General features: G+C 46.8%; 1 protein-coding gene across 1 annotated transcript; it reads left to right on the top strand.

Moving 5' to 3' along the window:
- Positions 1–1,449: 1,449 nt before the first annotated feature.
- PRPS1 (phosphoribosyl pyrophosphate synthetase 1) lies at positions 1,450–13,648 on the top strand. The gene is made up of 7 exons (XM_030228880.2): positions 1,450–1,755; positions 3,981–4,164; positions 4,519–4,617; positions 6,289–6,413; positions 8,141–8,314; positions 9,048–9,207; positions 11,505–13,648. Exons 1-7 carry the CDS (start codon positions 1,634–1,636, stop codon positions 11,595–11,597), a joined length of 957 nt encoding a protein of 318 aa, XP_030084740.1. The 5' UTR covers positions 1,450–1,633; the 3' UTR covers positions 11,598–13,648.
- Positions 13,649–14,948: the final 1,300 nt, after the last annotated feature.

Raw genomic sequence — 14,948 nt, 5'->3', positions numbered from 1 at the left:
AAGAAGCTGTGGCTTATTTTTATATATATTTTTGTATATTTATAGAAATGTGTCAATCTTCCTCCTTCAATTTATGGGGAAATAACAAGCACAGACAGGGAGTGCAGAGTCCCTGGCTTGGCCTCATCCTTACCCTGGACTTGCTGGTTGTTGGGTCTCTGACAGAAACACAGAAATGTGAGCAATTATAAATTCCTGCATTTTCTGTGATGAAAGGGGTTTATAATAACATATACAAGCTAAAACTTGAGTATCATTTCCTTCAAAGTAGTGAAAGGTAATTTGAGATAATTAAGTCTTAGAAAAAGGACAGGAATATACTGGCCTATTAACAACTGGAGACCAGATCAGAAATTTAGAACCACTATAAAAATCACATTAGTGGGATTCTTGGGGGTATCCTGAGCAGGGCCAGGAGTCAGGACTTTGTGATTCCCTCACAACCCAGAATATTCTTTGATCAAATTATATCCAGGTTTAAAGGTTAACAATCCAAGTTTCAAGGTTCAAAGCCCTTAAGCACACTATTTATTTTCGCCAAAGATAAATTAATGTGCATAATGCAGTCACATACAGATAATTCACAGAAGACTGATTTGGTATTATACTTAGTTACATATATAAGTATATATAAGATAGATAGATGCATACATGCATATATATGTATCTATCTTATATATATGTATGTATGTATAGATACAAATATATAATTTGGTATGGAATTGGGTACAAAATCCCGACTATAAACATAAAAACCCTTCAGGAATTAATCAGCCTGTTAAAATAAGCCCCAGGCAGGCTGCAGCCCTGGCCCAAAATCAAAACAACCCCTGAAGGGCAGGGCCGGCAGCTCGGGCCGGGGCTCGGAGGTGCCGCAGCGGGCCCGCTGCCACCCGGTGTCAGCCGGTACCGCCTCACACGCGGCCGCCGGGTGACGCCAGCTCCGCGCAGCGCCGCGCAGGGCGGCGGGGACGGACGCGGCGAGCGCGGGCAGGCCGGCATGCTCAGGTAATGGTGGCGGCGGCGCGGTGGGGTCTCGCCGGCAGCGGTGGGGCGGCGGTGGCGGGGCGGGGACCGCGGTCGCGGCGCCGTGAGGCGGCAGCGGGGCCAGGGCCCACCGGCCTCCTCCGGCGCGGGGGGCGCCATCATGGCCGCCGGAGGGCGGCTGCACCCGCGCGGCCACGTGGGGCAGGGCCGGCCGCGCGCTCTGCCCGCCGCCGCTCTGGCCAATCACAGCCCAGGCTGCCACGCAGAGACCAATCGCAGACCGCCTCCTGCCCTAGGCCCCGCCCCCAACTGGTGGCCGCGGGCACCTCCCCTCACCCTCAAAGGGAAGGAGACGCGACAAGCCACGCCTACTACTGCCGCGCCGGTTAGCAGAACCCGCCCCCTGTGGCGGTACAGCCAATGGAAAGCGATTGGGGGCGCGTCTTAGGGGCGGAGAAGCTATAAAGGGTCGGCGCAGTAGGCGGGAAAGGATAAGATGGCGGCGTAGAGGCGACTGGTGTGACCTGTACCCACTGTGCCGCGTCCTCGCAGGAGGCGGGCTGGTCCCCGCACGGCAGCCGCGGGCGCTGCGTGGCGGAGCGACGAGGAGGGGGAGAAAAAGGGCGCCGGTGCCGCAGCCGCCGCCATGCCCAACATCAAGATCTTCAGCGGTAGCTCGCACCAGGACCTGTCCCAGAAGATCGCCGACCGCTTGGGCCTGGAGCTGGGCAAGGTGGTCACCAAGAAGTTCAGCAACCAGGAGACATGGTGAGGCGGGGCGGGGCGCGGCCGCACTACAGCTCCCGGCAGGCCCCGCGGCGCTGAGGCGCTGGGTAACGCGCGGTCTCCGCGCGGGGGGTTATGGGGGTTGTAGTTCGGGGGCCGTGCGGTCGGGCCCGGCGGCGGAGCTGTGCTCCGAGACCTCCCCGGAGCGCTCCCACCGGGCCTCTGCTGCCCGGAGCCCTCGGGTGCATCGCGCACGTTCCCCCGGGCACAGCCGGCTCTCGGTGCGGGACGAGGCCGGGCTGCGGTGCGCCCCGGGAGCCATGTGCGGCCCGGGCCGTGCCTGCAGCGGCCCCCGCCTCACGGCGTGGGCCCCACGCGGGCTACCTCCGCCCCCTTTGGGGCTACCTCCGCCCCCTTTGGGGCTTCCACCGCCCCCTTTGGGGCTTCCTCAGTTCCCGGGGCCGCGCGGGGCTCCTGAACTTGAAGGGTTTGTGTGACCTGGCCGCTGTGGCAACTGTTGGAGCGGTGCAATTCGCCACCCGGACCTTGCCCCCTCCACCGCAAAGCCGCGAACTGATGGGACGGCACATCTCGGAGTTACACCTACGCTGATCAGGCTTTTTGGTGTTTAAATCTAAACTCTGATAACTTGAGGCTTGATAATTTTGTGTTTAGCATGTAGTTGGTACCTTTAAACTTCTCTGAGGAGCCTCAGAGTCTTAGAAAGTATTGCTAGAATTCTTAAGGAGGGAGAGGAGGCTCACACCTCCGTGCATCCCACGGTGCAATTGCAGTCACGCAGTCTGTTTCTCTCCAACTTTGAAACCTAATGTTCGCCTTGGTTTATGTATCTGTGCTTTAAAAATCTTGCTGCCATCCTACGTAAAGCTAAAAAGGAGGTTTAAACTTGTTCAGAGCTCCTTAAGCTTGCTTTAGAGAATACACTAACTGTGTATATGCTACAGAGTACAATATAAAAAACCTTGATTGCTCCAACCCACTCCTTCTGGAACAGAAGTTTTTTTCCCATGAAAATCCAGGATGTACGTGTGACATAGAGTATTATGTTTCTCTTGCCATGGGTATTGATAGTGAAACCTCAGAGGTAGTACAAAGAGTTGTAGAGAAGTTATAAAAAGTTCTGCTTGATTTACAGCCCTTGCACTGTTCTCATTGTTCTTTATTAATTGCTCTTACCCATCTGGCTGGCTGGCCAGCAGGTTCCTATGTCAGCAGGTAATGTGACTTGAAGACTTAAAAAACATCTTATTTACCCCAATAAACTGACAGTAGGTGCTTCCCCAAAAGAGTAAGACTGTTTCAGCAGAGTAATTAATAGACTTTCTTGTACCATAAATACTTTAAATCAGCCTAATACTGGAGATGACACTTTGATGCTAGCTGCTGATTATCAGACAGTTCCCTAGCAGAGTTCTCATTGACAGAAACTCTCCACAAGAGATGGATGCATCCTGTAAGTCAGTGGGCAGTGAAGATGACAGCAGCTTGCTGATGGATATTGAGCAGTAATATATAAATAGATAACAGTCATCAAAAAAACTTAGAAGAAGAGATCAGGAAGGTCAGAGAAGGAAATATTAGAATTAGAGCTCTACCCTGAGGGGGTCTGTAACTAAAGTGGTTTCTTTCCCCCTCTTTCTGATGCAGGTGTCTCCATACATGTACTGGAGCTGGCATTTTGCTGCTGGCAAACAGGACCTTTGGCTTGTGTTCAGGCCCTTCATCAGCAGGGATTAGTGTGCACTGCATCCAGGAGAAAATTAACCCCAGAAGTCTTTCCAGAGTGAAAGGCTGGAGTGCTTCTCTGCTGGAGCCCCTGAATGGCTGTTATGAGGCTCAATCTGATAATTGGCTGCAGTGTTGCTTTGGTAGCAGTTTGACCCCACTCTGGCTGGTGGCTGGCCATGGTCCTTCCTCCTTTATGCACTGCTGCTTTTAGAGGTGGCTGTGCTTGTGATTCCAGGGGAACAAGGCCTGCTCTGGGGTGTTTACATGCTCAGCTTTTTGAGATCAAGAGCACAGGCTGAGTGCTTTTAGCCTTACTGGCTCACTCATTAAATCTGATGAGTGAGTGCTGTAAAATAGCCACTGAACAAATAAACAGCAGTTGCTGCTCAACAGCTTTGATTATCTGGCACTGTCACCCACAGAACCTTGGGGATGCAGTGCCTTGGTTGCTCTGCAGGCACAGGTAATGGCTGTGCTTTAATTTGTGTTTGGCTCCAACTGTCTTCTCATGTTTCCAGCGTGGAAATAGGCGAGAGTGTCCGTGGGGAGGATGTCTATATCGTGCAGAGTGGCTGTGGGGAAATCAATGACAATCTGATGGAGCTCCTCATCATGATAAATGCCTGCAAGATTGCCTCAGCCAGCAGAGTCACAGCTGTCATCCCCTGCTTCCCTTACGCCCGGCAGGACAAAAAGGACAAGGTAAGGGATGTGGTAAAGGTTTCTGCAGGGAAGTTGAATGCACACCTTGCAAGTCCTGACTGCTGGATAGGATTTAAATGAAGTTTTGTCGCCTCCTCTGAATATCCTGAATATCCCCCTCTGAATATCCTCTCTTCAGTTTGTTAAACTTCATTATATTGGACTGCAAAATGATCTTTTCATAAAGATCTAGTTCTTCTTGAAAATATACTAAAGTCTAATCACTAGCTGATGAGAAGATGCAATGTTAATGAGTGCTCCTTTTAGTAACTGCTTGTGAATCACTGCCTGGAAGCAGAAGGCTGACATCTTGATGAAGGAGTTGAACTTGTCTGTTTTTTTCTCCTGTACCAGAGTCGAGCTCCAATCTCTGCCAAGTTGGTTGCAAACATGCTGTCTGTGGCAGGTGCAGATCACATCATCACCATGGACCTGCATGCATCTCAGATTCAGGTAGGAGCAAAAATCAGGAAGGGGCTTAACCAGTTCCAGTCTGAGTCTCTTGGCTGCTTTGCAAGCTTTCCAGTCATCTGCTTTTTGGAGATACTGCAGTGATCAAGACTTGGGAATTTGGGACTGGATGGGGAGGTGGGTAACATCTTAACCTGTAAATGAAAGTACAATTGTTCTTCATCAGAATGAGTGTATTGAGGCTTGTGTAAATGAGCTAGTAAGTGATCACTACAGCTTTGTTGCCACACAGTGACATTGTTTGTTCTTTGCTAGACCTTGGAGGAATGTGAGATAGAGAGTGTCTTTAAACTCTGAGCAGAGCTTTCTGGTACTTAGTGTGTTGTCCTGGAGAAGGGAGCAGTAGGTTCTGCCCTCAGGTGTCCTGGCACAGCTGCATTTGTGGGTTTATTTGACCAGGACAGTGATCTGATAGCCTGCTTCTGGCAATCCCACTTGTATCCATTCAGCACCACCCTCCCACACAGGCTGGCCTTGGTTCTCTCCCATGCTGGTAGTGAAATGAAAATCATTCATAGCCTTTGTTGGCTTATGAACAAAATATCTCATAGAGCAACTGAAGTCTTGACTTGGGCTGCGTAAGAAAGCTGGCAGGAATAATTGCCAGGGAGAGGAGAGGCTGCAAGCTCAATTTGATTTTGTTTTTCTCTACCTTGAGCAAGTGCTCAAGACCAAGAAACCAACTCAGTGCAACTGAGAGGGGTGTGGCAGAGGGAAGGATGTCTGTTGTATTGCTGCAAAGAGGGTAAGGTAGTTCCTGCCTGCTGAAGTAAGTGGGCTGGCTGTTGTTTTAACACTTGGAAGTGCAGTCATTCACAGTCCAGTAAGATTTGCCCAGAAATACTGTCTCAGATGAAAAAAATCTGTAGGGGGCACAGCTGAGAAGGCTCTCAGAAAGAGCATGAAATAACTGAGCCCAAGGGGATCCCTCTTCCTACAGGGCTTGGAATTGGTGTGACTGACAGGGCTCACCTTGCACCAGCAGCAGTGATGGGATTTAATGGGATCATTTGTGCCTATGTGCTTCCAGCATCTGGCTGGTTTCAGCCTGGTTCCTGTAGCTGCTGTGTTGCTGAGCACAGAAGCTATGATGGTGTGAAGGGTCTGTTACCCTGTACCTTGAAGCGTTCCTCAGGAGTTGCTGCCCCTCATTCTCCTGCCTGTTTACTCCAGGGTTAACTTCTGGCATTTAGTGACCTATGAGATTTGGAGAAGTCTACAGGGTCACTGTAAAGTTATGGAACCAGCTGCATTAGTTTAAAGACAGATGTTGCTCAAGCCTGTTCTGTAGATATGAACAGTTTGAGTAATGAGCTTTAAAGTCTGACTGTAAATAGGCAGCCAGCTGCTCTGGAAGTGAGTGCATTTGCTGCAGGCTTTCTGCAGCCCCCAGGACAGAACTAGTTTCATTTTGTGGAGGTGTTAAATATAAAGTGTTATTTATGCTGCTGAACTATTTCTGGCTCTGAAGACTTCTTGCATTGCTATTCTGTGTATCCCAAAGACTACTGCCCTTACATCAAGGGAAGTAAAAAGGAAAGCTGAAAGCTGTGGAAAGGTGGTGTCTGCATGTCTGATGATATAGAAGGCTTCCTACAACGGTTTCTGGAATGGGGCTTTCAGCTGCATCTGTTCCTGTTGTCTTCCTTGCAGGGTTTTTTTGATATCCCTGTTGATAATTTATATGCCGAGCCTGCGGTACTGAAATGGATCAAAGAGAATATTCCAGAGTGGAAGAATTGCACCATTGTTTCACCAGATGCTGGTGGAGCCAAGAGGTGAGCTGTCAGACAGGTGGCTTGAGATGCTGCTTCTGTGTCAAGTTCAGTTCCTAAGAATATTTGTGACTCTGTTTTTAAAACATGTTCCTTCTTTCAGTCTGCCTTCTTTCAAAAAGTCTGGGACAGCAGGTGAAGAGTGGTCAAATATTCTTCCTAGGGAATGTTTAGAAGGTTTCTTGGGCTATATGGAGGATTTAATAGCTTCTAGAATCACAGCTGCATAGGTAGGAATTGCACAACAGCTACCTCCCTTGGACTAAATCAATTTGTAGAGGGTGTTTATGCCAACTGAAGGAGGAAATAGTGTAGCTTACACCCCTATGGCAAGCTTACTGCTGATGATTGATTAATGATACAGTTTTATCTGCTTTCTTTGCAGAATTAAACGTAGTCTCTTGAGGTATTTTCTTACTTCATTACCTTGGATTTGAATATCTAGCTGTGATTTAAGCCTGCTGCCTCTCTTCATCTTCCCTGAGAACGAGGAAGATAGATGGTTCCTTTCCAAAAAGCAGCGGCATATGCTATAGCACATTTCTATTTTGATAGCCTTACAATCTCCCATCTCCCTGCAGACAAACATGCCAGTTTGTGGGCAGCCCAGAATCTTCTCAGAGGCTTTTTAGGAGAAACTAGGCTGTTCCTTGATGCTTCTGTCTGAGGGCTACATGTGAACAGTAGAGGGACACAGATGTATTCTTTAATCCAGGGCTGTCACACCAAAATGTTGGTGGTTGCTGATCTGATTCACATGCTTCAGAATGTTTGAAGTGATGTGTTACAGACAGCCAAGAGACACAGTGGAGGTCACTGGATGTCTTCTGTAGCTTTGCTGTGGTCCCTGGATTGGGCAAGACCTCCTGTACATTCAGCTATTTCTGTAGCTCGTTGCATAACACAGTATATGAAGTGCCAAACCAGCCAGATATAATCTGACTCTTGAAAAAATCTGCTCAAAGCCTCTTATACTGAAATGTGTTGATCTTGGCTGGTGCAATATTTTATGGAGATATGCAAAGCCAAATACTTGTTTAGTTTAACAGCCTTGTGTAGGACCACCAGGATGGTAAGTCTGATCTAGTGGGGCTAAGAGTCTACTTGCCTCAAGTGTAGAGTTTCTTGGGGGCATGTGTGTTTTACTCCTTCCACTCTTAATGCTTTTAAACTCTTTACTGTTCATCAGTATCAATATATAAGGTTAAGATCCCTCTAGTAAGGTTGCTCTGCCGTCACTTTAATGGAAATAAATATGAGGTGGTGTATTTGAATTTCCTGGATGTGTAATCCTGCCACAATCTGTGCCAGTGCTTGTGTGCATGATGGATTGAGTGCTTACAGGAGTGACAGTAAAGCCCTGTCATAGCACAACTTAAGCCTTTCCAGTGTAGTGTTACAAAGATGACAACTTCCCAAGTGTTTGGATTGCTTCAAGTTTGCTGACCTTGCTGATTAAGATTTGTTTTCAGCTTAAATGCAAATTAGTTTACAGTGGTCATGATGAAAGATGAGATCTATTTGCAGTCACTGAGAGAGATTAGATCAGAGGTTGCAGTTTAGCTGCTCAAAGGGAAACTAAGGTGGCAGAGTGCCTTCTATTAATTGCTTGGGAGCAGTAGCAGATGTGGTGACAGCTCCTCTTAGGGCAGTGTGTTTGATATTGAAAGAGCTTTGCCTGAAGCTGCTGTGTGGAGTTAAGTGTTGTTTGGGAACTGTTCTCTCTTCAGAGTGACCTCCATTGCAGATCGGTTGAATGTAGACTTTGCCCTCATCCACAAGGAGCGCAAGAAGGCCAACGAGGTCGATCGCATGGTGCTGGTGGGGGACGTCAAGGACAGAGTGGCCATCCTGGTGGATGACATGGCAGACACGTGTGGCACCATCTGCCATGCTGCAGACAAGTGAGTGGGGCTGGCTGCTGCCCTCCTAACCCAGGAACCTGCTCTTAGTGAGCGCTGTGTCATGGGTTAAGCAGATTATTTGCATGACAAGTTTCACAAGGCTCATGCAGTCTCTTGATTATTCATGTCATACAAAATAAGGGGAAAAAACCAGTAAAAGTTCTTGCAGTGGGAATAGGTAGAAAACCATAGTGTCTCTTTTTTTCCCTGCATTGAAAATGGACCATCAGTGACCATGCCAGGTAGAACTAAGTGTTGTGTGGTACATCAGCTGGTTTTGTATTAGAAATAAGCTCCTCAAACTTTGATATCCTTCATGCCTTTTACACTAGAAGCAGCAATATATGCAAGATGGTTAACTGTTAAGTACAGTATTAAAAATTAGTACAGTATTTCATATTGTATTAAATACAGTATTAAAGTATTAGCACAGTATTAAATATCTGCTACCTTGTGTAAGCAAAAATTACAGAGGGTCACTTGTATGATCTGTTCCAAATATTCCAGAGCTAAGAACAAAGGGGTTTTTTCAGTGTGTGCTTTGCCTGTAGTGGATTTCATGGTACTTGTAAAACTGCTTTTTTTCCCCGAGTCAGTAGAGTGGGGGAATCAAAGGTAACCTGTTCCCTAAGCACATGGTGCTGTCTCCAGTCATGTTTACCATGTGCCCTGCACTAATGTCAGCTTAATACTTGAGAATTACTCATCCTTCTCCTTTTCTCCCCCCTTGCAGGCTTGTGTCAGCTGGAGCCACCAAAGTTTATGCCATCTTAACTCATGGGATCTTTTCTGGGCCAGCAATTTCCCGGATCAACAATGCCTGTTTTGAGGCAGTTGTAGTCACAAACACAATACCCCAGGAGGACAAGATGAAGCAGTGCCCTAAAATCCAGGTGAGCATCTATTTTCTGTCACTCCTGGGGGGTGGTAGTCTGTCTGTTCACCTGTTGGTGGTGAAAATCCCACAATACTGTGTAGTGCTGGCAGTGGTTCTGTTGGTACTGCCATCAGTGTTACCGAGTTCTCTTGGCCCTATTGCTGTGGGGTAACAGACATGTTACATTGCTATAAAGCAGCTTCTGTTGCAGCTCATCTCAAACAGTTCATGAAGGATCTTTTTCAGGGCTTGTTTTACCCAGATCAGGTGTTTGATTTAATGGGACCAAGATGTAGGCAAGTAGTTGGATGTGTGCCCTTTGGAGGAGTGATGTGCTGATGTGCAGTGCTGAAACAGAGGTAGACAGGAGCTTCTGATGTTGGTGCTGACAGCTTTGTTGTGTATCTGTCACTTTATGCCCAGCCTCTGCCATCCATATGAAAACTAAAAGCTGATAATGAGCCCCAGAATCTGCTGTTCAGCCAGTTCTCAATCCACTCATCCAGTGTACACTTCCTGAGTTTTGCCTGTGAGGATTTCATGACAGGCAGTGTCAGAAGCCTTGCTGAAGTTGACAATATCCACTTCTCTCCCCTCACCCATCTGGGTAGTTTCTTCCTCGTAGGTGATCAGGTTGGTGAAGCATGATTTGCCTTGGTGAATCCATGCTGCCTATTCCTGATCATGTTCTTGTGATCACGTGCATAGAGATGACCTCCAGAATTAAGTGCTTTGTCACCTGCCCAGGGATTGATGTGAGGTTAACTGGCCAGTAATTCTGGGTTGTATTTGCTTTCTTCCAGTCCTCAGGCACCTCTGCTAGTCTGCAGGACCTTTCAGAGCTGATCATGAGTGCCTGGCCATGATGTCTCCCAGCTCTCTCAGTACTCATGAATGTATCCCATCAGGCCCCATTGACTTTTGGATATCAAGTCTGGCCAAGTGTCCTCTAACCCAGTCCTCCCTAAGGAAGTCTTCCTTCCAACATTCCCTTACCCAGGTCTCCTGCTCGTCAGTGCAGACTGATGCAAAGAAGGTGCTCACTAACTGCCTTCTCTGCATCCTCTGTCACCAGGGTCCCCCTTCCCTTTAGGAACAGGCCCACATTATTCTTAGGTTTTTCCAAATACATCAGTAACAAAAGGAAAACATTTTTCTTGTCCCTGATGTCCTTTACTGGATTTATTCCAGAAGAGCCTTGACTTCACAACACCAAAACCTAGGACACGAGCATTTGGAGAAGTTCTGGCACTACTCACACTCAGCTAGTACTGTGGTGTGGGGTGTAGAGGCTTCCCCAGTACTGGGCTGCTGGTGAGAGGGAAGCTGAACTAGTTGAAGCTGCAGTCATTTTTAAGCTGCTTTTGGAAATATGTTATAAGCTGATTTCAAGCTGCTGTTGGGTTGCATTTCTTTCAGCACTGACTTCTGGATGATACTCCTGCAATGTCTAAAACATTTCTGGTGCTTTACATTGTTTCCAGGCTCCACACAGCACCTGGTGTAGGTAAAATGCTAAATTGGCAACCTCTGTGTAAGTAGCTGTAGCCAAAGATTGCAGTGGAGCAGTTTTCCAGGCTCTCCTTTAATACCTCACATTTACACTGGTGTCTTGTGTTGAGGAGCACAGAGGTAAAGGATTTGTCACAAATCTCAGGCTTTACTCTGCAGCTTGTTCATTTTTTCTTTCCTTCAGAGACAAACTATCTAGAAGATTAAAAAAAAAATTAAATATGATTTTCATTTGGTTTCCTTAATGCACCATGAATATAGTGATTCTTAATAGACTACATACATTGAAATGCTTTAGCTGTGGGAATTCAGAGCTGGGATTTGGCTGAGACTCAGCTTTCCCTCTTGGTACCTTTCTGACCCCACCAGATGGAGCCAGCACAGCGCCCAGGAGCTGAGCTGCAGCACAGCAGCTTCATCTCTCAGACTGCTGGCAGCAGTGGTAAAACCTCTTGGCTCAGGGAAGTGATTTCATCTTGATTTAGACTGCCCTAACTTCTCTGCACAAAGTGAATAAGAGAGTCCTGTGGTAAACAGATTGAGCCTAGGCAGTCTGAGCAAAGCAGGGTGACAGTAGACTGTAACTGACAGACTAGCTAGAATATTTGTAGTGCTTTTTGCAGAGTATCTTCAGGCTTAGATGTAATTAAATCCTAATCCTGTAGAAGTAATTTATCTGCATCCGGCATGTTCAAATGTGGGTGATGGGTTTATTCTTTAGGCTGTCCCTGACTTCCCAGCAGTTCTTTCAGGCTTGATGCCTTTTCTCAATGGCACTGATGCATCTTTCTTCCCTTCCAGGTGATTGACATCTCCATGATCCTTGCAGAGGCCATCAGGAGGACTCATAATGGGGAATCTGTTTCCTACCTATTCAGCCATGTCCCTTTATAACAACAGATGTCAGCTGCTGCTTGTATGGCTTTTTTTTTTAAAACCAAAAGTTGTTCAGCTTGTTGTAAAGTTCAGTAGAAGACTCTGCTTGTTCCAGTGCAGTTCTCCACATCTCCTGCTTAAGTCAGGCTTACTGGCTCTGTTCCCAACACTGGGAGGCTGGAGGGGGAAAGCTCATCTTTGTGACAGCCAACTCCACCAGCAGCCCTGTGCATGGAGCTGATCAGTAGCACTGACTCAATTCTGCAGGTCTGTGGAGAGCAGGACTGACACATGGCTAATTGCCACAATTATTTTGAGGGGGGGAGGGAGAGGGTTTGTCTGTGGGCAGGGTTAGATGATCTGGCATGTGCATCCTAAATTGTTTGGGAAGTAGAGCTCCCTAGGACATGTTGATCTGGATCTACAGCAAGAGCCCAAGAGACTGCTGGCTGTTTTACCACTCTGTACCTGACAGAGCCCTTGGAGAGTGGTGGGGGAAGGCTTGTGTCTTGGCCAAGCTTGACCCTTGGTGAAGCCCTGGGAGACACCTTGGGAGTGGTTCTGCTGCAGCTTCCTCCCATAAAAGGAGATCGGTGTAGCTTGCAAACTTGAATTCCTCTTAATTGTTGATGAAATTAAATGCCCTTTAGTGCACTACACAGCAAAGTGAGGGTGAGAGCAGAGTCTGTGCAGTGCTGTGCTAGCTTAGTTGGGAAGGTGCATCCTGGACAAGTGTTCTTTTCCAAAAGCTCTGACACAGAACTTGTGGTGGTTGTGTGCTTTGGTTTCTAGTGCAGGCTAAAACCAGCTTCTCAATTTCACAGTTTCCTGTTAGCCTTGCTAGCTAACTAGAGCATTGCTGTCATGTGCTGCAGCTGCACCTTGACCTGCTGTGCAACCCCCAACTCTTTTTTTACCAGTACAGTAGTAAACAGAGCCTCTGTCCAACAGCAGCAAGGTTCTTGGTTGTTGCATCTAGCAAGTGCCTGCTCAGATGCTGGGGTGACCTGAAACACAGCAGCTTTGTGTCCAGCTGGCTCAGCCTCTCACTCAGTGCCTGTTACAGTCCTGTTATCCTGGAAGTTACTGACACCTCATCCTGCTCACTGTCTGCCTTTCCTTGAAAGCCTTGCTTCTTGCAAAATACCTTAAGCCAAGGAGCACTGCAGGTTGCAGGACAACAACACCTGAAGGAGCCCTTGGAGTGTGTCTGATGCTTCCCAGGAGTGTTTATGGCAATGGGTTGAAGAGGCTGGTGATACATAATAACTGGGAAAATTGCAGATTTAACACCAACCTGACAGGCCACAAAGTGCCTGAAAGAAAAATACCAAAACTAGAGCTGGCTGAGGCTCTTGGATGTAATAAGTATCATCTGAAACTTGAATATTTTGAAAATGTACCAGACAATCGTAAGGTAAACTGCTAAGTCTCTCTTGAACTCTTACGGTTTATAGACCAAACTGTTTTATTCTGGTTTTCTTTTGTTTTGGGTTTTTTGTTTTTTTTCTGGGGTTTTTTTGGTTGGTTTTTTTTTTGTTTGTTTTGTTTTGTTTGTTTGTTTTAATAAGCACTCCTTTTTTTTATTTGTTTTTGAGCTGGAGGAAGGGAAAAAGGGAAAAGAAGGAACTTGAAATTGTTTTCTACAGTAACCAGCATGGCTTTGAGAGGCTGGGGGCTGGGGTATAAGTGGAACTGACTGAAAGATGTGGTTAAAATCTAGGGAAGTACTTCTTTAGTTGTGCCTTTTACTGAAGACTTCTCTCCCTTCCTAAACTCCTGTCCTGTGGCAACATTAACACTTCTATTAGTGTAGAGCTTTTCTTTTTGTATAAGAATTGGTGTTTGTCTGGAAACTGTGCATCTCTTGCTTCTTTGCTTTGCATCCTGCACTGAGCTCTCCTGAGAGTCTGTGATCCCACCTCCTGTATGGGAGCCCCTGCTGCCATCCTGCTGCTGCTCTGAGAGCCAAAAGCCAGGACATCAGAGCAGTGCTGGGAGGATTTTCAGCAGCATTTGTGTTCAAAGTTAAGACCTGATGAAGGAATTAAACTTTTATTTAAAAACCATGGCCTCTGCCTGTAAATACTTCTAAATATCTTCAGTGACATGAATCTTCTGAGTTGGGTCATTTTAAGGGCAGATCATGAAATACTTTTATTTTAGAAGAGACCTTGGAAGGTCATCTGGTTTAACCCTTGTGCATGTGGCCAGCTGTGAGGTTCAGCTTGGTTCTGCTCATATTGCATGGAAGGAAAAGCATGGGACCAAGCACTGAGTAATTCCTTTTGTCCATGTTTGATGTCCTGGACTTAATTGTTAGAGGTGGTAGTGCAGCTTCTCTGGTACTATTCAATTATGTATCTGAGCAGATTTGTTCACATCATGTTCAGGTAGGGGAAGCTTGAATATTTTAACAAGTACAAATGAAGAATTTGTAAGTGTCTTGCACAAAGCTGATGATCAGAGACAGTAGGATTATGTCCTGAGGAGCACTTGTTCTGACTAAACCCTGATCCTTTCTCATTGTGTGTTGCAGATGGGAAAGTATGAAGTCAGAAGGATGAGATGGCAGGTCTAGAGAAAGGTCCTTGGCATTACAAATAGACCTGCAGGCCTAGACTGAACATGACCACAGCCTCAGGCAGGCATTTGCTGACGATCACAATTGTTGTCCATCTGTTAAAATGTCTTGCAGTACTGGCCAGTGAATAAGTAAAAAAAATTGGTATTTTTCCCCCCAAATAGCAGGGTGGGTGCTGTGGTTTTCATCAGGATTATGTAGCAGATTTCACCTTCCTTTGATAAAAAAAACCAGAACATAGCTTTACAGCCATTTGCACACAGGAGACCAGTTCTGTTAGTGAGTATATAATGTTTTCTTAGTGACTTTAATAAAACCAGGGGTTTGAGTTGGAAGAGGACACAGACTTAATGTGCTGTATGACATTGTAGCTCTTACGGGAGATAGCTCCTTGGGGGTGTTGTCATACCTGTGTGAAGTTACACTGCTCTGAAGCCTTCAGATCAGAAGGGATGGAGACTTTACCAAAGTCTGAAGGTGAGCTGTGGGGTGTCTTAGGCTTTCCTCACAGCTGCCTGAGTTACTACTGCACAAAACAAGTTATTTCCCAGGAGAAAATCTCAACTGAGTCATTTGCTGTGCTCCTGCAGTTGGAGGTTGGGAGGAGCCAGGATAGGGCTCCAGCAGCTCCCTCTGCCACAGGCACAGCCAGAGTGTGGCTGCAGGTGTGAGGATGCTGGTATTGGTGCTGGTAGCCATCTCATGCCTGTCTGCTGCCTGCTGTTAATTCACCACAACAAGGTACACATCAATCACTAGTCCTGTATCAGCCTCACTCTCCTGCC

The sequence above is a fragment of the Serinus canaria genome, chromosome 4A, assembly GCF_022539315.1.
Source record: "Serinus canaria isolate serCan28SL12 chromosome 4A, serCan2020, whole genome shotgun sequence".
NCBI classification, from domain to species: Eukaryota; Metazoa; Chordata; class Aves; order Passeriformes; family Fringillidae; genus Serinus; species Serinus canaria.
Note: the sequence above shows the minus strand (reverse complement) of the source record. Positions and strands in the feature narration are given on the sequence as shown.

Bases quoted from the DNA above. Each gene is read 5' to 3' on its own strand.
- PRPS1 (XM_030228880.2), top strand. From the start codon at position 1,634: ATGCCCAACATCAAGATCTTCAGCGGTAGCTCGCACCAGGACCTGTCC. The intron at 4,618-6,288 runs GTAGGAGCAAAA...TCTTCCTTGCAG, and splicing joins TGCATGCATCTCAGATTCAG to GGTTTTTTTGATATCCCTGT. The intron at 9,208-11,504 runs GTGAGCATCTAT...CTTCCCTTCCAG, and splicing joins AGCAGTGCCCTAAAATCCAG to GTGATTGACATCTCCATGAT.